At 39.9% G+C, this 23,248-nt stretch overlaps 2 protein-coding genes across 8 annotated transcripts in view; one reads left to right on the top strand and one right to left on the bottom strand.

Annotated features, from left to right (window-relative positions):
* The first annotated feature begins 5,631 nt into the window (after positions 1 to 5,631).
* Positions 5,632 to 15,758, top strand: trim25l (tripartite motif containing 25, like). Of its 4 annotated transcripts, none has more exons than XM_059571721.1 (20): positions 5,632 to 6,400; positions 7,279 to 7,374; positions 8,178 to 8,411; positions 8,516 to 8,675; positions 8,768 to 8,833; positions 9,121 to 9,159; positions 9,239 to 9,277; positions 9,352 to 9,393; positions 9,514 to 9,576; positions 9,664 to 9,729; positions 9,816 to 9,878; positions 10,846 to 10,914; positions 11,069 to 11,128; positions 11,219 to 11,293; positions 11,385 to 11,444; positions 11,845 to 11,916; positions 14,205 to 14,222; positions 14,331 to 14,396; positions 14,801 to 14,866; positions 14,942 to 15,758. In XM_059571721.1, exons 1-20 carry the CDS (start codon positions 5,747 to 5,749, stop codon positions 15,514 to 15,516), a joined length of 2,583 nt encoding a protein of 860 aa, XP_059427704.1. In that variant the 5' UTR covers positions 5,632 to 5,746; the 3' UTR covers positions 15,517 to 15,758. The 4 variants fall into 4 exon arrangements, with proteins under 4 accessions (XP_059427704.1, XP_059427703.1, XP_059427702.1 ...); XM_059571720.1 differs by having other exon boundaries at positions 9,813 to 9,878; XM_059571719.1 differs by having other exon boundaries at positions 9,649 to 9,729.
* Positions 15,759 to 16,098: 340 nt separating this feature from the next.
* The window catches only part of trak2 (trafficking protein, kinesin binding 2), a 31,961-nt gene continuing 24,811 nt past the window's right edge, over positions 16,099 to 23,248 (bottom strand). For 3 of the 4 annotated variants that reach the window (XM_059571715.1, XM_059571716.1, XM_059571717.1), the window contains 7 exons: positions 22,612 to 22,749; positions 21,927 to 22,006; positions 21,645 to 21,824; positions 21,269 to 21,567; positions 19,903 to 20,331; positions 19,702 to 19,801; positions 16,099 to 18,820 (listed from right to left, as the gene is read on the bottom strand). In XM_059571715.1, the coding sequence (XP_059427698.1) occupies positions 18,046 to 18,820; positions 19,702 to 19,801; positions 19,903 to 20,331; positions 21,269 to 21,567; positions 21,645 to 21,824; positions 21,927 to 22,006; positions 22,612 to 22,749 (2,001 nt within the window). In that variant the 3' untranslated portion in view covers positions 16,099 to 18,045. The remainder of the gene's footprint in view (positions 18,821 to 19,701; positions 19,802 to 19,902; positions 20,332 to 21,268; positions 21,568 to 21,644; positions 21,825 to 21,926; positions 22,007 to 22,611; positions 22,750 to 23,248) is intronic. The other variant, XR_009438158.1, reaches the window with a different exon arrangement.

Below are 23,248 nucleotides of genomic sequence, written 5' to 3'. Positions count from 1 at the left end.
ACGACGGGTGGTAACGGAGGACAAGCGGGACTGGGATTTGATCCTGCCATATGTGCTCTTCGGGATTCAAGAGGTTCCTCAGGCGTCCACCGGTTTTGCCCGTTCAAGCTCCTTTTCGGCAGACAGCCCCGGGGGTTGCGCGATGTAGCTTGGACAGCAGCCCACACCCCAGCGGTCAGTCATTGAGCACGTCACCGAAATGAGGGAGTGGATAGAGCATGTCATGCCATTAGTCCGGGAACACCTCGCCAAAGCTCAGCAAACCCAACAACGCCATTATAACTGGGCAGGCCAACCATGGGAGTTCCAAGCCGGGGATCGAGTGATGGTCCTGGTCCCCAACACAGCTTGCAAATTCCTCACCACCTGGCAGGTTCCATACACAGTTGTAGAAAAAATTGTCCCTGTGATGTATTGGGTGAGACAGCAAGGCCAGCGGAGAACAGTGTGTTCTCCACATAGCCCGTGCGGACCCAGGTGCTCCAGCATGACATCAGGACACCCCCAGGGGTCATTGTTAGGGAATGGCCCTATCAGATCCCTGAAGCTCGTCGGCTTGCTATTGGAACGGAAAGCCAGCAGATGTTGAAGTTAGGGGTGATTGAACCATCGCGCAGCCCGTGATCCAGCCCTATTGTTCTGATCACCAAACCAGACGGCACCCTCCGCTTCTGCAACGACTTCTGATGTCTCAACGAGGTTTCAGAATATGACGGTTCTCCAATGCCCCAAGTGGATGAGCTCCTGGATCACCTGGGAAGGGCACCGGTACATTTCTACTCTGGATCTTACCAAGGGATACTGGCAGGTACCACTCTCTGAAAATGCAAAACCTAAAACTGCTTTCTCAACACCTAGTGGCCACTGGCAGTACCAGACACTTCCTTTCGGACTACACAGAGCCCCAGCCCTGTTTCAGCGTTTGATGGATGTCCTGTTACGGCCGCACCAACAGTATGCCGCTGCCTACCTGGATGACATGGTGATCCACTAAGAGCGTTGGGAGGACCACCTAAACCATCTGCGGGGGGGTGCTACTGGAGCTTCGAAGGGCTGGACTCACCGCCAACCCTCGCAAGTGTAACCTAGCGCTCTTTGAGGCAAAGTGCCTTGGTTTTCAAGTGGGGCAGAGCTTTTTTTGGGGTTGGCGGGGTATTATCGCTGCTTCATCCCTAACTTCTCCCCTCTATCTGCCCCTCTGACAGACCTAACAAGGAAGGGGCAGCCAGAGCGAGTAGCCTGGAACTCGGATGCTGAAGAGGCATTCCAGGAAGTGAAACAGGCGCTCACTTCTGAGCCAGTCTTGCGCACCCCGGACTTTGATTACCCCTTCCTGGTGCAAACGGATGCCTCCGAAGGGGGATTGGAGCGGTTCTGTCTCAAGTCCAAGAAGGTGAAGAGCATCCCATGCACATGACCAATCAGTCCCCCAAGTGCCACATGGACTATCTATCTATCTATCTATCTATCTATCTATCTATCTATCTATCTATCTATCTATCTATCTATCTATCTATCTATCTATCTATCTATCTATCTATCTGTCGTTCTATCGTTCTATCTATCGTTCTAATGTTATCTATCTATCTATCTATCTATCTATCTATCTATCTATCTATCTATCTATCTATCTATCTATCTATCTATCTCTATCTATCTATCTATCTATCTATCTATCTATCTATCTGTCGTTCTATCGTTCTATCTATCGTTCTATCTATCTATCTATCTATCTATCTATCTATCTATCTATCTATCTATCTATCTATCTATCTATCTGTCGTTCTATCTATCGTTCTATTGTTGTCTGTCTATCTATCTATCTATCTATCTATCTATCTATCTATCTATCTATCTATCTATCTATCTATCTATCTATCTATCTATCTATCTATCTATCTATCTATCTATCTGTCGTTCTATCTATCGTTCTAATGTTGTCTATCTATCTATCTATCTATCTATCTATCTATCTATCTATCTATCTCTCTCTCTCTATCTATCTATCTATCTATCTATCTGTCGTTCTATCGTTCTATCTATCGTTCTATTGTTGTCTGTCTATCTATCTATCTATCTATCTATCTATCTATCTATCTATCTATCTATCTATCTATCTATCTATCTATCTATCTATCTATCTATCTATCTATCTGTCGTTCTATCGTTCTATGTATCGTTCTATTGTTGTCTGTCTATCTATCTATCTATCTATCTATCTATCTATCTATCTATCTATCTATCTATCTATCTCTCTCTCTCTCTCTCTCTCTCTCTCTCTCTCTCTGTCTGTCTGTCTGTCTGTCTGTCTGTCATTAGTTCTTCTATTCTGGTGTTGATGTGGTTGTGTTGAGTGTGAAGGACTGTCGAGCGCAGGGAAAGGTTAATAACTCTGGTCATTAGCAGTACTGTAGAGTTGATTACAGAGCGGCTGTGTTCTCTTGCGTACGTCGTGTCCTCAAGGCCGAGCCTGCAGATGAGTATTTAAAGTCTTTACTTCGCTCCATGTGATGAATGATGTTTGTGGTTCTAACAGTGGGTAAGTGATATGGCTTTTTAATGAGCTGTTTGCTGTTTAGAGGTTTTCCTCTCTAATGGGAGGAAACTAACCATTACCCAGCAGCTGGAGAGAGTTATCAGAGCAGACGGGCTATTTGAAATCAGACCTGCTGTGGCCTCCAGACACACCACTAATGAAAGATGCTCAGAGGATATACCTCCTGAACTAACACTCACACATGCAGCACAGAGCATGTATCTGCACTCTCAGAAATAATGTGCAAAACTGTACCTTGAGAGGAAAAACAGCTTGTCAGTGGGACAGTACAAAGGGACATCTTTGTACACTGTTTACCCCAGTGTGTTCATAATAGTACCATGAGAGTACATCTTACTGCTTTAATGTACCAATATGCACCCTTTAGGGGCAAAGAAGCTGCAAATATGTCCTTTTGAGGGACAGCCCTATAGTGAAAAGCTGTTGTACCCCTACTATTTTTTTCTGCAATTTTTTTTCTGACGGTGTGCAAGGGGACATTTTTTTGCATTGTGGTTTTAAATTAAGTACATTTCTCCCCAAATTCTTATTACTATTTAATTAAAAAACCTTGTACACAGACAAATTAAATTACATTCATCTATCTAATATTTACTAAGCCATGCTTAGGTGCAACCTCCTAACTCCAAATGTAATAATTAATGTTTATTTTGGGGAGAGCTCACTTTAACAAGGCGACTTGCAGAATAGTGCACAGATTGTGTTTGTGATGCGTTCTTAAGTGAGCAGCAGGTTAACTGTCTTTTATAAGTAGAAAAAGCACACTTCATACAAGCTACAGCTGTTATCCAGTCCAAGGTCAATTCATAATTTAAGAAGCTTCTCTGGCTTTTTGCCCAGGAGTCAATGACTGTGACCTTCTGCAGATGTAGAGATCTGGAGATGATGAGGAGCTCAATTAAAATGGTTCAATCAGCTTGTACATTTCAGAGTCTCTGACATGAATGCGAGAAGAAATACCGGCCAGTTCTTGATATCTGAGGGGTGATACTGGAGTTTTGGAGCCTGTTATGTAGAAATCAGCTGTGATGGTCACAGATGTGTTAATGATTGAACACAGATGAGAGTTTTAGAGCCACAGCCGTTAGCTTGACACGCATGACCCAAACACCACACTGACCCAAACACCAAACTTCTCAAGAACATCAGATTCTATAAGAAGTGAAAAAATATTAAGATTGCCTTGATTTCTACAGATGTAATAAACTCACTCAATACACACACACACACACACATGATGCTAGTGAGACTAAACATTTCTTTTAGAGGTTATGAAAGTCCCTGAAGGACACGTCCGGTGTGATTTCATCAGCAAACAAAAAACGGAGTGAAACTTGCTCACAGCGTCCCAAACAAAAAACACTGCTGGAATGAAGGATCTCTGCACTCAGACTATTGACTCTTCTACTGAACAGAGACATACGGCCTCGTTAACATGTCTGATTATTTACTCATTCATTTGTTTTCATTTGTAGTTTGTTAAAAGAGTAAATGGATGGGATACATTTCCGAGCACTTTATTAATTGCTTTGGAACTCCATTTAGACTTATTACAGGGCCGATCAGAAGCGCTGCTCATCATTTATCATCACACACATAAACACAGAGAGAGTGTGTGTTTAGGCGTCAGATCTTCAAAAGCACAAGAGGAGCAGGGTGAGCTTAGATAGTCAGAGACACTTTTTGTCATTGTGCTGAATGGTAAAAAACTTTCCCAGTTTACACCCTACCATTCACCCACTGGTTCATAGCCAATAAATCTGCATGTTAAACATAGGTGCATAGAACACTAGTTACATAAGATTAAAGATTCTGTAAAACTTTGTTTTATAAAATCACTGTGAAAAATATGTTTTTGTAAAAAGGTAGGAAACTATAGGACTGTATATATATAATGAGTAGAATGAGTAGAATCAAAGAACTGACTCAAGGAATGGTAAACATTACCGTTTCCATTTAAAATCATTTTATATTATAAACAACAAATTTTCAGTTCATATAGTACAGTACGTTTTTTATGGGTGATTTTACATTTGACATTTAAAAAAAAAATGTTTTATATAAAATAATCTAGAGCTTCTAGTTTGTGTTCACACACCTGTCATGAAATGAAGCCAAACTGATTAATATTTTACATGTGTATTTAATTAAAGTTGCGTGACTTCTAATGTAATGTTTCTCTCTCTCTCTCTTAAATCAAGGCTTTTAAAAACATGCGTTCTAGATTCCTATTGGAATTTCTAACATAATTCAAAACCGCTCCTAATCAGAATCAGATCCTGGACAATTCCTTTTCCAGTATTCATGTTGCTGTTTTCTGTCTCTAACAGGCCTCATATGAGCCAGTAATACTGTCTCCACTCAGGTCCGGTGGGCGATGACCGATATGAAAATGAAATCATTCATAAGAGATTTCAAGCACTTACAACCATAGACTGTATGGTTTAACGCAGTCCCGACTGAAGGACTTGACTCCACACGAGCAGCTCCACAGCGCCCTCTGCTGTCAACACTCACTCACTGATACTGTCACTGTTTATCCAGAGAGAGAAACTAATGAAGAACTCGGACAAATAAACCGTTTGCATAGGCTACTTTTAAACAATAACATTAATTTGTGTCTGAGAGAGACTTTATTGCAATTTATTAATAGTATTTGAACATTGTTACTATTTCCTAAAGAGTAGGCTATGCATTACACTTTTCATAAATCATAAACAGCTATCTATCTATCTATCTATCTATCTATCTATCTATCTATCTATCTATCTATCTATCTATCTATCTATCTCTCTCTCTCTGTGTGTGTGTGTGTGTGTTTAAGATATGGGAGGAAAAAAAAGGTTTTGCGTTTTTTTTAACAGTCTTGTGTTTTGGTGCCAACTTTTACACAGGCACTCAGCTTTTCCTCTGAAAATATGTGTATTTCACTTACTTGATTCTTTCATTTAGTTCCTACACATGTAGTGCAATGTGCAAAGAAGAGGAATGCGAACGCGGCCTGATTTTCTCCCCAAACCTGTTCATTGAGTGTCTAACCCTCATCCAGTCAGACCGGAAACACAGAAACACACACACACACACACACAGCTGGAGCATTTACACCGACTCTGTCCCAGGTGCGTGTGGAGTAGGCTACATTAGATCTGACTTTATTTTATTCCTGCATTCTGAATTTCCACTCTCAGAATGAGTGCTCGTCTATGGACGGAGGAGCAGTTTAACTGCCCCGTCTGTCTGGATCTGCCCTCTGACCCCGTGACCATCCCATGTGGTCACAGTTACTGCATGGCCTGCATCGCAGATTACTGGGACAATGAAGGCAGGAAAAACGGCAGCTACAGCTGCCCGGAATGCCGGCAGACCTTCAACCCTCGTCCCACTCTCTGCAGGAACACCATGCTGGCCGAAGCCGTGGAGCAGCTCCGCCGAGGGGCCCTGAGCTCCGCTGGCCGAGAGTCCATCAAGAGCGCGCGGAGCGCCGCGTCCTCCGCGTCTGAGCGTGCGCGCGCACGGAGCAAAGGGGCATCGAAAAAGCTGCCGGGTTCGGCGGTGCCCTGTGACCGCTGCCCGGAGCCCAGAGCGGCAGTGAAGACGTGTTTGGTGTGCATGGCATCGTTCTGCGAGACTCACCTGAAGCCTCATAACACGCAGGAGAAGCTGAGGAACCACGAGCTGATCGCGCCCACCAGTGACCTGAGCCAGAAGATCTGCCCCGAGCACAAGTACCTGCAGGAGTTCTTCTGCCGCTCCTGTCAGATGTACGTGTGCTGGCTGTGCACCAGTAACCAGCACAAGGGCCACGAGAGCGCGTCCACACAGGCAGAGAGGAACGAGAAGCAGGTGGGAACCACATCAAATATAGGAACATCTAACAAAGAATTGAATCTGAATGTAAAATGTGGACCACTAAACCATAAATCGTAAGGGTCATTTGTCTGAAATCACCTGAAAGCTGAATAAATAAGCTTTCCATTGATGTATGGTTTGTTGGGATAGACAATATTTGGCTGAGATACATCTGTTTGTAAAATCTGGAATCTGAGGGTGCTAAAAAAATCTGAATATAGAGAAAATCACCTTTAAAGTTGTCCAAATGAAGTCCTTAGCAATGCATATTACTAATAAAAAATTAGTTTTTTTATATTCACGGTAGGAAATGTACAAAATATCTAAATGTAACATGATCTTTACTTGATTTCCTTATGATTTTTGGCATAAAAGTAAAATCTATAATTATGACACATACAGTGTATTGTTGGCTGTTGCTACAAATATACCCCAAATATATGATGTTTAAATTATGTCCGTGAATAAAGAATTCAAGGTCAGGCTACTACTAAAGCCACAAGAACTGAACCTCCAACGAAAAGAGTTTGAAAGCAAAAAAGGAACACGACAGTACTTCATAAAACACAAATCAGCATAGTTTGTGTTTAGTAGAACTGCCTTAAGGAATCTTTATTTTTGACGTCTGTCATATCGTCAGAGACAGGAAAAGGATCATGTATGCAAGGCAGTGACATCTTTCAGAAAAATGCTCTTTCACTGCCACTGATTGATCAGCCTGACTCAACTCGAGCTTTTGCCTGACGTGTTGTATTACTGTATCAGTCTGTTTTAGTATCAATGAACTAGTCTTGTTCCAGTTGCACTCATTCCAGTCCACATTCCAGTCTATTCTGAACTCTTTTGTGTCCTAATCTTTGTTATTGAATTAGAAAGAGCTGGGCGCAGTTCTGTCTGAGAACCATCAGCGACTCCAGGACCGAGAGAGAGAACTGAAAGACATGAAGAAAGTCTTAGACACACTCACGGTAAGTATTTATGACACCCCATTAAGTGGATTTCAATAATTTTTACACCAACATTATTGAAGGCTATTCTGGTGGTTTTATGAGATGCATCTCACACAATCATGATCTTTAAAGGGAAAGTTCACCCCCCCCAAAAAATCCGACTTTGGTTAAAAGATCCAAAAAGAAAGGTCATAATGGTGTGTTGTGGTTTAATTCCAGACTTCTTAAGAGATAAAATGGCTTAACATGATGAACAGATTTAACTTAGCCTTTTACTTACATCTAAACAATGATCGATACATACAGTACATGTATGAGCACGTCACATATGGTAAACATGGAAGCTCAAATGTGCATGTATGATTCATGCACGAGAACCAATGATAAACACACAAGCTTCAGTGTTTACCTTATGTGATGTGCTTTATGTATGTGTGTTATTATATGCAAATAACAGCCTGAAATAAATCTGCTCATCACACAACCCTGTGGAAAAATCCAACATATGCTGGTTAGGTATGTTTTGAAGCATGGTTTAAGCTGCTGGTTTAAGATGGTCCTAAGCAACTATTAAACCAGCTCAAATCAGCAGCCATGCTTCAAAACATAACTAACCAGCATATGCTGGATTTTTCAACAGGGAAAGCAATCATATCTCTTCACAAGACTTGGATTTTCTCTCCATTTTTTTTTCTTCATTAAAAATATTTTAATTTGTGTTATGAAGACTAACCAAAGTATTATGGGTTTGGAATGACATGAGGGTTTTTTGCTGAACTATCCCTGTGAGGTCTGAGCATCCTCTGTGTGTGTGTGTGTAGAGGTCCTCAGAAACAGTGCGGGACGAGGCGGACGCAGTTCTGTCGGAGCTCCAGGAGTCAGTGCAGAGGATGCTGGATCTGCTGCAGGACGTGATGGTCTCCACTGCGCAGGAGAAACTCAACGAGGCCCAGGAAGTGGTGAATAAACTGGAGGCCGAAGTCAAACAACTGAAGAATAAAGACGGGGAACTGAAAGAGCTCATCAACTGCCAGGACAATATCTACTTCTTGAAGGTTAGATGATGGTTTCATCAGATTTGGTGATGTTGGGTTTACAAAACTGAGAGCTGATGTCACAGAGAGCACATGAATGATCTTTTCATACCTGGTCTCCACAGACGTACCAGTCTCTGTGCTGCCCGCTGGAAGGAGGAGATCTGGGAGCTGTGACCGCGAACCCTGAAGCCACATTTGATCCTGTCAAGAGCGTTGTCGTCCAGCTGAGGGAGAAAGTGGAGGAGATGTGTGACCAGGAGCTGGACAAGATCAACAAGACAGGTACAAACACACAGGTCTCACAATCACACACACTGAACTGCTGTCATCTACAGGGTCACCACCACTGGGTCATTATCTGTGTCTCTTCTCAGTGTACAACACCACAGCGTTCACAGTTGCAGACCGCAACGGACAGAAGACAGGAGGCATAATGAAACGTAAGTCAATTTCACCACAGTTCATTTGGTGACAGTTTTTTTTTTTTTACTTTTGTCAAATTCAGAGTGGAATGAATGTTTTATACAAAGTTTTGCCAATGCAAAGATATCATTGACAACAGAGACTAGAGACATGGAAGAAAAGATATTAAAAGATAAATCATTATAAAATCTTTAAATACGAACCTAATTGAAAAAAAAAGTCCAATTATTTTAATATATTTGTCATTTTTCTACGTATATATACAAACAAAATTAAATTAATATCATTTTTTGTTTCATTTCAGTGTTTTCTGGAAAGGGAGCCAAAGCCACTCGTGCACAAGGTATGAAAACAATGAAAACAATGAATAAAATTATTTAATTTTATTTATTAAAGTTTCTAATGCATGTGAATGTTTTCAGGACCCCCACCACTGCCTTCAGTAAGCACACGAGGAACAGGTAATTTAATTTAATTTTATTTTATTTTAGCAAATCAAATATCAGTTGTGCTGTAAGTGTTTTTCTTTCTTCAGTGAGCACGCGTGCACAAGCTGTCAGAAACACTGAGCCAAGAGGTGAGACTGTTTGCTGACAAAGTGATCTGATGTAACTTTTTAAATGTGTTTTTAGAATGAGTTGGTGCAGCTGTATATAGGATTTTGAATCATTTTTATATCAATATTTGTGTATATCAGTTAACAGAGGTGTTACAAACTCCCCAAGACAAGCCAGATCCCCGAGAGAGGAGAGAGATGACAGTAAGACATGCGTCTCGCACACTTAACTCATGTATGTTTGTGATCATCTGTAGTTTGTCATTCATAGTTTAGTTTCTCACTCTGCAGCTGACAGGAGTCGCAGTTCACTGAGACCAAGAGAACCACAGAGGAGAGAGGAAAGAGAAAATGATGGTGAGAGTGAGACGTATTCATAAATGAATAGAGACAAGCTTCTGTCTGGTGTAGTTTTGCTCATTGTTTATTTGATTTCTCAGCAGACACACGGAGTTTAAGTTCTGTGAGATCAAGAGTGAGACCGAGAGGAGAAGACCGAGATCAGGGTGAGTTTTTATGAGTCCATATCCTATAATCAAAAGGAATGCTGAAAAATAAATGAAGCCTATTTTTAGAACCATAAAGATTATTTTGCATTACTTTTTATGACAATCTCATTATCATAATATGTCCAGATAATTTTACTTTTGAGATGTTCAATTGTTAGTGCTATTAATTTAATACATTATTTATTTTCTTTACATTAGAGTAACATCAGTACAAGATTGATAGTATGAAATTTTAATGTTGCAATTAATTTCAAATGCTTTTATCATGGTACACAGTATTATCACGTTATTGAAATGTAGTTGCAAAAAACGTTTTTCATAAAGTTTAATACTTTTTCTTATAACGAAAAGAACTGAACATTTACATACAATAAAGAAGTACACAAAAAATGTATAAAGTAAAACATTTCATAGATTAAAGTGCAAAAGAATTATAAAGACCAATAAGTATCACTTTACAATATGATCTCATTAGTTAATACTAGTTAATGCATTAATAATTAATAATGTGCAATAGCTACATTTGCAACTGAAGTTATTAATCTTTGTTAAAAAATGCAACTGTTAGTTCATTAAATAACACAGTTGCAACTTTTGATTTGAACAATCTGTTATTAAATATTGAAATTACCTAATATCACCGATTTCTGCAAGATATATCGGCATATTTTTTCATATCGGGCTGATGATATTTACATTTAAAGCCATTATCGGCAGATTCAGATACTGGTCCGATAATATTGTGCATCCCTACTTTAAAATCATACATGCCAATAAACTCTGAGAATAAATGCACTTAATGCAGAGTAGAAAATTTAGACTGGGCTAGGAACTGTATTGTCTTTAAGCAAAATGTAATTTCTTTTTTTCCATGTTTAATTCCAGGGTGAAATATGACTCAAATGTATCCTGACATTCACCCTTGTGTTTAATTTATTTGTCATTTTCTTTGATCTCTGTATAGAAAGAGAAAACCAGGCCTCTCCAAGACGTCAAAGCACACAGAGTAGAAACACACGTGATGAAGAACAAGGTGAGCAGACAGACGCAAACAGATTCTAACCAGCACACTCTCATTTTGGTTTAAAGGAAAGATTCCAGATACTGTCCCCAACTTAAACCCCACTTTGCAATCTTTCTAAACCATGTGCACAGTGTTTTAAAGCTGTTTTACTTTTAATTGTCAGCGGACCGCTGGAGTTTGAGTTCAATCAGACCGAGACTGAGGAGAGAGGACAGAGAACAAGGTGATGCTTGATTCTCGTCTGATTACTGAAATTTAACACAGATGCTTCTAAGAAGTGCATCATGTTTGTGTCTGTTTTCCTTGGCGACAGTCAATGGAGAAGCTGAGTCTAGTCCCTCACAGCAGAGATCAGACGCTGTGGACAGACAGCAGCCGGCCAGACAATGTGAGCGACCGCAGCTCAAACACACACAGCTCAAATCAAGACTTGTGTTTCTAATACTAATCATACTTTTCCTCATTCTGTTCTTCATCAGCGGACAGATGGAGTCTGAGCTCTCTCTTACCTAGAAACAGGAAGAAGAGACAGGACACAGGTGAGCGAAAGAACACACAGTCCTCTGATAAACTTCTGTTGCTTTATGTACAACTCACTAACTTTTGGGGACAAAAAATGTACCTGAAATATGCTCACATAAACCTTCACACAATGAAACCAAGCTTAGGCTTTGTTAAGAAATCTTTACTAGTCATTCTGGTTTGTCTAGCATTTCCTGCTCATGTGAACTGTGGTCAAAGAATATATTATCAAGTACCTCAAAATCTCCTTTTTATTTTTTTGTCTTGCGTTTCCAACAACAAGAGCTATATATGCACATTATTCTTTAGATTTTATAAACCTTTTAAATAAAATGTTTTGTCATCAGTCATCATTATGTTTTAAATGAATTATTTCATGAAACATGAAGTCATGTGTCACATTTCAATCCCTCACAGTGAAAGAGGCCACACCCACTATCCAGGAGGCGGGGTCAGTGAGACCTCGTAGCCTATCCCGTGCCAGTGCCTGTAAGTCACTCACTGTACACTCACGATTCAAGAAATATTGGAAAATATACATTACATTTTAAATAAAATAATTTACATTTAGAAATTCATATAGTTTGCCATCTACATAATTTATAAATGTATACATTCAAATACAAATAACAATGAGAGGATAAAAATGGTCATTAATGTTTCAATAATAATAATTTAATATATAAAATCTAATTAAATAATAAAACCTTTTTTTTTCAGTGAAGCAATTAGTTTTGTTATTTAGCAATCTGCATTAAATTGATCAAGTGACAGTAAAGACATTGCAGTTTTTCTCAGTCACTTTGGTGCATTTCTCAAATCAGAAATGAAATTCTCAAAATTACTTGTACAACCTCCACATCATCTAGTCATTCTCATTCTTTTGAACAAGTTGCGATTGCATTTGTACATTCATGCAATTGATTATGCACATTTTTCTGCGGTTTCCTACATTATCAGTTGCTAATGTCATGTCGCTCAAAATGTATTATATACAGGTGCTGGTCATATAAGTAGAATATCATCAAAAAGTTGATTTATTTCACTAATTCCATTCAAAAAGCGAAACTTGTATATTATTTTCATTCATTACACACAGACTGATATATTTCAATTGTTTATTTCTTTTAATTTTGATGATTATAACTGACAGCTAAGGAAAATCCCAAATTCAGTATCTCAGAAAATTTGAATATTACTTAAGACCAATACAAAGAAAGGATTTTTAGAAATATTGGCCAACTGAAAAGTATGAACATGAAAAGTATGAGCATGTACAGCACTCAATACTTAGATGGGGCTCCTTTTCCCTGAATTACTGCAGCACTGCGGCGTGGCATGGAGTCGATCAGTCTGTGGCACTGCTCAGGTGTTATGAGAGCCCAGGTTGCTCTGATAGTGGCCTTCAGCTCTTCTGCATTCTTGGGTCTGGCATATCTTCCTCTTCACAATACGTTAAGGTCAGGCGAGTTTGCTGGCCAAAAACCAGGTATTGGTAGCTTTGGCACTTTGTGCAGGTGCCAAGTCCTGTTGGAAAATGAAATCTGCATCTCCATAAAGTTGGTCAGCAGCAGGAAGCATGAAGTGCTCTAAAACTTCCTGGTATACGGCTGTGTTGACCTTGGACCTCAGAGAATACAGTGGACCAACACCAGCAGATGACATGGCACCGCAAACCATCACTGACTGTGGAAACTTTACACTGGACCTCAAGCAACGTGGATTGTGTGTCTCTCCTCCCTTCCTCCAGACTCTGGGACCCTGATATCCAAAGGAAATGAAAAATGTACTTTCATAAGAGAAAATAACTTTGGACCACTCAGCAGCAGTCCAGTCCTTTTTGAAGCGAGACGCTTCTGACGGTGTCTGTTGTTCAAGAGTGGCTTGACACAATGAATGCGACAGCTGAAACCCATGTCTTGAATACGTCTGTGTGTAGTGGTTCTTGAAGCACTGACTCCAGCTGCAGTCCACTCTTTGTGAATCTCCCCCACATTTTTGAATGGGTTTTGTTTCACAATCCTCTCCAGGGTGTGGAAATCCCTATTGCTTGTACACTTTTTTTCTACCACATCTTTTCCTTCCTTTCACCTCTCTATTAATGTGCTTGGACACAGAGCTCTTTTGCAATGACCTTTTGTGTCTTGCCCTCCTTGTGCAAGGTGTCAATGGTCATCTTTTGTTTTTTTTCACACCACTAGCAAAAGTGTAACTGGGAATTCTATCCATTCTCTGTGACACAAGGACTTGTCATTCTGATGGCACTGACATGTTCATTGACACATATATTTATTTTTGAGAGATGAACTAAGGATTTTGAGCAAGAGACTGGCTTTTGCAGGTAATCCACTGTGTTTTGCTCTTTGTACGAGTTGTTTTGAGACATGCACTTATTGTTTTGCAAATGTCAAGGATGATTCAAGAAATGTACCAAAGCGACTGAGAAAAACTGTAATGTTACAAATACAGATTTAGATTTCCAATAAACGCTGTTCTTTGGAATTCTCAATTCAGCAAAGAATTCTGAAATAAAAAGTCAGCATATTCGAATGATTTCTGAAGGATTATGTGACAAGACTGGAGTGAAGATTCAGCTTTGCATCGCAGCAATAAAATATACTGCAATAATAAAAAATAGAGAATATTTCACAATATTATTGTTTTTACTCAAAAATACTACCAATCTACCCATTTGCCTTAGCTCTTAAAACAGAAAAACATTATGATGGTTAAATATTGAAAAACTCATATTGACTTTATCTCTCTTCTCTCTGTAGGGGGAGAGCCAACAGAAGGTAATATTCATGTTTTTGTTTGTTTGTATCTTTACAGCTAGTTAAAAGGTAGTTAAAGTGAAAGATTGCTCACTGTCTGACTCTGCTTCTGTCTTTCTCTCTGTACAGTGAATCCTGGCCTGTTCCTGGACTCACCGACTTACAGTCCTGCCGTCAATCCTGCTTTCCCCACATGTAGGCACCTACAACAACATCTTCAGCAATACACACATCATATTATGAAAGACACAGAGATGAAGAGATGGGTGGATAGATACAGGGATGGATGGACGAATGGGTGGATGGATAGATAGATAGATGGATGGATGGATAGATAGATGTGTATAGATAGATAGATAGATAGATAGATAGATAGATAGATAGATAGATAGATAGATAGAGTCCATGTGGCACTTGGGGGGCTAGACATATTATCTAATAAACTGTTCACCACCATGTGATGAATATTAATGTCCTGGTAAAATGTGTCCAGGTCATTTTTCAAAGCAGTGTTCTTTTTTCAATGTAAATTTCCATATTTCCTTACAGCCTGTGGCTTTTGTCTGAATCTTTTTTGTTTTTGTGTTGTTTTTTTACAGTGAGAGAAATTAACATTGACAGTATTCAGGCCCCGGAGCCCAGAACCAGAGACGAGTTCCTGGAATGTGAGTTCATTTCTCACACATCTTGTCTTTTCATTCTGTTTTCTATTTTCTCATCTGTTCCTCTCTGTCTATTAGATGCTTGTGATTTGATCCTGGATCCAAACACGGCCCATCGGCGTCTGGTTCTGTCTGATGGAGACACTGTGGCCACGCTTCAGCAGACGTCCCAGCCGTACCCCGACCTCCCTCAACGCTTCGACGGCTGGACGCAGGTGCTCTGTCTCCAGCCCCTCTCCTCTGACCGCTGCTACTGGGAGGTGGAGTGGAGGGGGCGTGGCTCCTCTCTGGGCGTGGTCAATGGTTCCATGCCCCGCAAAGGGGCGGATTCAAGGGCGGGGCTTGGGTATAACAGCCAATCGTGGAGCTTGGAGCTGTCAGACATGTGTTGCGCAGCCATGCACGCCAATCAGAAGGTGGAGATCCCAGTGACCTACAGCCCTCGAGTCGGGGTGTTTCTGGACAGGACCGCAGGGACTCTGACTTTCTATAGCGTGGATGATGAGTTGGTTCCTCTTCATGCTTTTCAAGGGTCATTCCCACCACCGCTGTACGCTGCGTTCGGGGTGGGCTGCGGGGTTGGCGTGGGCCTGGATTTTGCCATGGGGCAGTTCAGCTCCACGTCAGACAGCATTAAAATCTGTCCCTTGTGAATGAGCGAATCTCACAAAAATAATATGCAGGTTTTATCTCACCCCAAAATCAAAAAAAAAAAGGGTGAATTATATTTAGCAAGAAATGAAGCCTATTGGTAAGACCAAAATTATTTTTCATTAGGATTCAGTACTTCCCCCCCAAATTAATACTACCATAATGTTTCTAGTAACATTTTTGTACAATTATGATTTTCATTTCAGCAATACAGCCATGTTAATCATTCGGTCTAGACATTTATTTAAACAAGAAAGACATTTAGTAATAAGAATGGTTATATTACAAAACATAAAAACTAACTTGTGGGTTTAATTCTGAAGACGTTTAATATTTTATGCAAAATGTAATTTATTTTTCTCTTCTAGATGTGTTTATTCACCCTTTAAGGATGGTTCTGGCAAATAATTATTAAAATAATTATTCATGTTACGCACAAGAACTTATGCATTAGTGAAATTATTTGTACTTTCACTCTAATATTCAAAAATGTTTGTAAATGTAAAAAATGAACTTGAATAAAACGCTAATTTTTATCTCCCGTGTATAGTTATCAAACTCCTCAGGATGAAATTACAAGAACAGACATTAATATGTTTTATTATATATATAAAAACAACATAAAGATACTAATACAGGGTTCTGACGGCTAAACACAAAAGAAATCATCTGGTGCTTGATGGCACAACTTGTGGCATCATCTTCAAGCATTGACCTTTGACCTCAATGGAAGCAGAGAGCTTGATGACATCAACAGCAAGATGTAAATAAGGACACTTTGATACAGAAACCAAATCATGCATTTAGTACCATACACTTCAGCTTGGATTCGAGATGCATGCTGGTATTATTCTGAAGAAGTTGTATGATGTGATTCATTTGACCAAGTTTAGATTGTGTTCCTGGCATAGCTGACAAAAGCTTATTAAATGTCACTCCTGTAACAGTTTCTGAACCAAACTGATGGTTGTGCTGTCATTATGTCATTTGCTGAAAAGCACACAAGGTCAGTTTACCACAAACACATCCACACACACATTTTAGCTTATAATGACAATTCAGGCAAAACAGACAAATAGTTTTGGTTCAAACCCAAAAAGGTCTTTGAAACTTGAGTCCCTTCTCAAACTCCACCAGAACATGAAATGTATTAAAATCTCATTCCTAGCTGAATGGTTAGTAAATAATGTGAGCGATCTCACAGGTTAAGTGTATTAATGTACTCTAGTCTCACCTTACTGTTAGATAACACATGTAATGCCTATTTACTAAAAACACAATTCTAGTGGGTTAAAAATGAAAAGTGCATTAAATTGAGGAAAGTAGCACAATCGGTGTCACTAAAGAATTCATTCAGGGGTCAAAGTGTCAAGACCAGGTAATATAGTGGTTGACATCTTTAGGGCGACTTAAGTTCAGAAAGGTTTCTATATTCACTAAAAATACGACTTGTATGCTTTATATTTAAGGGGTGTAAATGCAAATAGAATGGAAACCTGCAGAAAAAAAAATGATCAAAAGAATCAAACTCCCTTGTCTTCAGGTTTGAGTAGCAGAATCCTTTCAAGCCAAACTTTAAAGTACAATGCCTTTTGAGTGTACATATGAACAAATCACTCATTTCCCTTAAATACACAGTCCCTGAAATATTATTTCAAATAACACACCAGTTACATGTAGAAGAACAAGAGCCTGTACAAACCCAAATATATCCTCAGCCATCCAGATCTGCTCTTTTGTGACAAAACTTCCCAATAACCAATTCAGTGCCAAGAAAAAAGAGGAGCTTACATCCAGATACTCCAGCATGGTGCTTTGACCTTCCACCTGCACCTGTGATGTTGCAGAAATAGACAATATGGCAGGTATATGTTCTACCAAATGTCTAAAAGACTAGCTATCTATAACACATGATGGACTGATCAACTACACAGAGGAACTCACAGGAACTGCTGAATGAATCAAGACAAACCCCTAAAATGAGGATGTGGAGATGCGACCATCTATATCACTTACCATATTCCAGTTTTGTTTGTGTTCATCACCTCAATCTTGTTTCTATGATTCACTAGGATGAATCAAAGTGACCGTAAATTCACTTTTAACTTACAAGAACCTTCATATTTACAGTTCTTTTACAGCATTCCTTTAAACTTCCTTCCATCGGTTCAACATTCAACAACCCTCCACACGTACACATCCCTTCCTAATCTATCCAACACTACACAAACTCCACAGCCTTGCGTGTAAATGGAGAAAAAAATAAGTGCGGTGACTTGTTAATGAAACTAAAAGGATAAAGGGACATAGATGAACAATAAAGGACAGAAGAAATTTTAAATGGGATTAGAAGTATTAAGTTTTCTCTTGAGTGGTATAAGGCCTTTACAAATCTTCATTTTAGCATAAACATGGCATAAAAGACACTTTAACTTCATTTTTGTGCTTTAAAAACAATCTTAAATGTCTTTTAGTCTCTTGAGGGATAGATATAAAGTCACTCCTGTTGGTTGGAGACCACGCCCACATCCTTATGAATTATGCAGGTAGGGCGGGGCCTGGGAAAGGGAGGCATGTCTACGTGTGTGGCGCGGTTTGTTTATGTTCCCCCATGGTGGAGTAGGAAGGGCCAGGGAAGTAGGGTGAGGGGGCGGGAGAGGACAGGACGGACTGGAGACGGATGCACTACGCCGGCCAACCATGACAGGCAGACTTTGATTTCGACGAAGCCCGTCCAATAAGCTGCCGCCTCCTGTTGCTAGGAAGGTGGCAGATTCCTGTGGATGGGCGCCTTCGGCGTCTGACCCTTGCAGGACTTTTTTATCCAAGCCTAGTTTGCGAAGATGCTCCACGAGGTTGACGGCATGGCAGGCAGGTTTGGTCGATGGCCCATGAGGAGATCGATCGGGGCTCAGGAGATCGGGTCGTGGGGCACGGCCGAGTTTCAGCCCGTAGACGTCTTGCAGGAAGAGCTCGGCAGGACGGGATGCTAAGAAGTTGTCCAAAGCGGTGGATCGGGAGTCGAAGGGCACAGGAGAGGAGCATGGGGAGTGGGAGGGGGAGTTCGGAGGAGTGCCGGGAAGACGGCGTACAGAAAGAGGCTTTTTGGGGGCTGGCACAGCAGCGGGACCCTGAGCAGAGATGCCTTTCTCCAGCAGGATCTTGGCGAGACCACCAGGGGGCGCTGCAGGACGGCGAACAGGGAAAGAATCGCCCAGACTCAACCTACAGGGTGTGACTGGAGTACTGGGACCGGTCCGGAGAGAACTCGGGGTGTAATCACTCACAGAAGGACTGCAGGCAGAGCTGATAGACAAAGAAAACAGTAATATGATCAAACAGATTTTTTTTTTCTTTGATTCTGAGTTTGTGGAGCGCGTGCACATGAATGTGTGACATCACTGGCGAACAGCCAATCACAAGCCTTGCAACACAAAGCCAGTTTGATTTACTTCTCACGAGGGACCCAGCGAGATTCAAAACTAAAGGTTAAAGGTTTTGCTAAAGGTTAAGAGATTGAAATATATGACAAATTTAAATGTCATATGAAACATAAAGGAGGACAAATATTATAAACAATCTTGCTCTATCAGTGCAGTGACAAGTCAAACTTGTTAACTTAGTTTACACATTTGAAAATATATAGCGATAGAGACTCATGTAAGGTCAGATATTTTTTTTTAAACAGTGCAATCTTTTGATACTACAGCTTATTTATATTACATGATCTGTATACATTAATATTTATTAAAATAAATGATTTATAATAACTGTTAAACTAAAATTTCTTGTGCAAAAGATAAATAATAATATGAATCACAATAATTATATAAATCATAAAATGACTCGGTAATTATCATTAAAGCCAGACTGGCAGTTGAGATCTCGAACCCAGAACATAAGCTGCCCCGGAGCAGGTTAGCTGTGGAGTGTAAATTACCAGAGCAATGAATGTCGCTTAAAGCCAAGCCACTTACGTAGTACCTAAAACCCAGGATTGGTGCAAACTAACCTGAAACTTACCTGGCTAGCCAGCTAATCCAGCTTCATGGTACAGACCCCTGGCAGCGCTGGATGGACCGAAACAATGTCCCAGAGGTGTTTTATTTGATTTAGGTCAGGTGAGCATGGGGGCCAATCATTCACACCCTCAAACTGCTGTTTATTAGGGGTGATAGATGTTGTACCTGGGTGTAACCTGTGTGCTGTCACTGGGATGCAGGATCCGGCAGGTAGTGAAGGTGTATGTGGAAAAAGTGGAGCTCTGATATTTCCCAGGATTTATAGCTAAACACAAACAAGAAGTGATCAACAAACATGCAAACAAGCATCTTATACAGGAACTGGAAAACAAACAGGCAACGGTGTTTGCAGTGACAGTTATTTACCTGTAGAGGGCGCTTTAGATCCCAGATTCAGCTCGAACTGTGGAGCCCCTGATTTGGAGATTCCTGAACTAACCACAGGAGCAGGGGAATTCCTGAGGGATGCAGGAAGGGGCGGGACATTAACTGGGCTTTGGACACACCTCCTCTCTCTCGTCTCTTCCGGAGTGGATGACGAGCGCACGTTAAATATGATTCCTTCCTCTTCCTCTTCTTCCTCTTTTATCTTCGCATCCTGTGGCTCCTCATCTTTTCTCTTGTGTTCCCACGCCAGTTTCTCCTGGTCTTCGTCCTCTTCGAGGTCAGCCAGATGGTAAACACTGTCCTCAGGGAGAGGGCGGAAGCCTTTGGTAACAACACCAGGATGGGGGTCTAGAATAGTGGCCAGGTGGGGTTTAGCCAGCTGCTGCCAGTGATGAAGAGTCAGAGAACCTGAAGATCAAGCCAACAGGAACAAATACTCAAGAAACAGTGATGCACTACAATAATCTGCAATTCTTTACCTTCAGGCATCATCAACAAACAACCATCAACACTGCTACTGAATTTATTCATCCACGTTAAAAGCTTATTTCTATATACACACTACTGTTTAAATGTATTGGGGTCATCGATGATAAAAAAAAAAAAAGGTTCTTGAGCAGCACATTAGCATATTAAAATGATCTCTAAAGGATCATCAGATACTGAAGACGAGTTATTATGCTGAAAATTCAGCTTTGCATCACAGAAATAAAACAGCTATTTTAAATAATATTTCACAATATGACTATTTTTAATGTATTTTAAATTAAATAATTGGTGAGTATAAGAGGCTTCTTTTAAAAACAGAAAAAAAACTTTTGTAGCCTACATATTTAACACAATAACAGCTTTAAATCATCTTTCGTATTTTCACAGCCAAATTTACTTTGCGATTAATTCGATTAATTAATGGCAGCACCCTGTAATTAATTAAATAAAAAAAATTAATTGACTGACAGCCCTATTACTAATACATTTTTAACAGTTTTAAGTTAATTACACATAATTCTTTTACGAACAAACATGAAAAATAATATATTTACACATTTTTCTAGATAATAAATGCTTTAAAAATAAAATGTAGTTTGTTAAACTCAGTACATTAACTGATTACTGAAATAAAATATATGAAACAATACATAAATTTCAAATAAAAATGCAAAATAAATTTATTTTCATCAGTTTATACCTTGTGAAAGCTTAAATTAAATTAAATTAAATTAAAATTTAAAATAAAAATGTATCCAAATGCTCACAGTCAATACAGTGACTAGAAGGTTCAGTTTAAAATGTACAATTTCAGAAAAACTTGGCTTGTTTTATTAGCACACTACCCTCGACTCACCTTCCATTGGTTTAACAATCTGCAGTTTTTCAGGCAGAAATGTCTTGAAACAGCTGGAGGAGAAGGAGAACTCTGATAGGTTGGTGAAAGACGAGACGGTGCTTCCCATTGGTGAACTACAGCCGCTCCCGCCCTTTTCAGACTCCGCAGCCACCAGCTCCTGCAGCTTCCGCTCTCTCTCGGCCTGGAAGAACTGTCGCTCGCACAGGAAGTTCTGCCTCCGCAGGGAGAGGCGGTTTAGGGCTGATGTGAGGTCATTTCCTCCGGGAGAGCCGGGCTGACCCAGACGAGAGTTCTCTCTGCAGCACACACAAGATGCGTGTTGGAAACACACAAAAGCATTGTGGGTATAACCACATTGTGCATTCACACTCACTTGGTGGTGTCCATGTCTCCAGCTCGCTCCTCTACGTTGGGGGTGTGTGACTGATAGGGCACCGGGGTCATGACCACGCCGCTGTGGGCGGAGCCAGGGATCGGAGGCACTGCGGCAGCCGCTCTCATCACCGACTGATTGATCGACCGCACCGTCTGGAACACACGCTTGTGGGTCGACCTTCAGACGGAGCAGACAGGGGTCAAAGGTTAGTACAGCTGAAGGAAAAATGACGTGATATTAGAAACGTAACTGTGCGTGAGGGAGAATAGTGAGCATCACCTCTGGTCCTCGAAGGCAATTTCCTCTTCTACACTCAGCTCTCTTCTCATACTTCCTTCAATCTCAGCTGCCAAAGAATCCTGAAGGACAGAAAATAATGAACAATGGTTATATACACCTGTAAACGCAGAGAGACAGAGACTGCTCCATGCATGAATACCAGTGTTATTATTAAAAAAAAAAAAATAATAATAATAATGTCAAAACAAAAACAAAATAAAAATAGTAATTAAAAATAAATAAAATACAAATAAAACAAAATAAAGAAAAAGCAAAAAAAACAAAAACAAAATAAAATTCATTAACACAAAATTAAATACAAGCAAAATGAAAAACCAAACAAAATTGTAATAGTGTGTATATAAACTATATTATATATGTCTATATTATATATAATGTTTTTGCAAATAATTGTAACCACTATTATGTAAAATGATAGAAGTCTAGAATAAAACTTATATACAAAAAAATTATATATATATAAATATATATATATTAAAATTGTTTATGAAAGTATATACTATATAGATTTCAACGTGAATAATAATGCATTAACAAGATCTAATAATGCACTGCATGCATTACTGAAATGGTTTGTATTAATAACAGATGTGGTTGAAAAAATATCATTTTAACAAGCAGATGTGTACGAGAGGGAGTGGAGCAGGAGATCTGTGTTTTTCACCATAGGGTAGAGTCCAAAGGACGGGTGTCTGCGCAGGCCTGCAGGCGGCGTGCTCTTACTGCGCAGCTCCTTGACCTCCTCCTGAGACTCGTGCAACATTCCCACACACTCGGCATTCCTGTCTGACAACTCCTTCAGCTAAAACACACACAGACGTTCAAGTTCAACAGGCTGCTGGTGTGTGTGTCAATACAGCAGAGCAGGCCTGTATTACTTTATCAACTTATTGTACAAGACGAATGATCGTTTTTATTTTCCCATTGTGTTTACATGCGTTTCATTAAAAGGTCTTGAAATGACAACAACGCTGTTTATTGCATTAACAATCTATTGTCCAAAGAAATGTGTTATCGTGGCAGCAGAGAGAGTTCAGTATCCTGATCTACATGAGATTACAGACAGGATCACCACAACACTTCCAGGTCACTGATTGGTCACAGCATTTATTAACCAACTCTGTCCTGTAAAGTGATATAACACTCCAGCCTTTATGGACACATTCCATAAGCTCAGCAGAAGTGCGATGATAAGACGCACACACCACATGAACGAATGAAGTTACATGAGTTTACAGCCTTTTTGAAGTCACAGTGACTAAGCTGCTTTGTCTTAAAGCGTTTTAAACATCAATTTTAAA

The sequence above is a fragment of the Carassius carassius genome, chromosome 17 (genome assembly GCF_963082965.1).
Source record: "Carassius carassius chromosome 17, fCarCar2.1, whole genome shotgun sequence".
In the NCBI taxonomy this organism is placed as follows: domain Eukaryota; kingdom Metazoa; phylum Chordata; class Actinopteri; order Cypriniformes; family Cyprinidae; genus Carassius; species Carassius carassius.
Note: the sequence above shows the minus strand (reverse complement) of the source record. Positions and strands in the feature narration are given on the sequence as shown.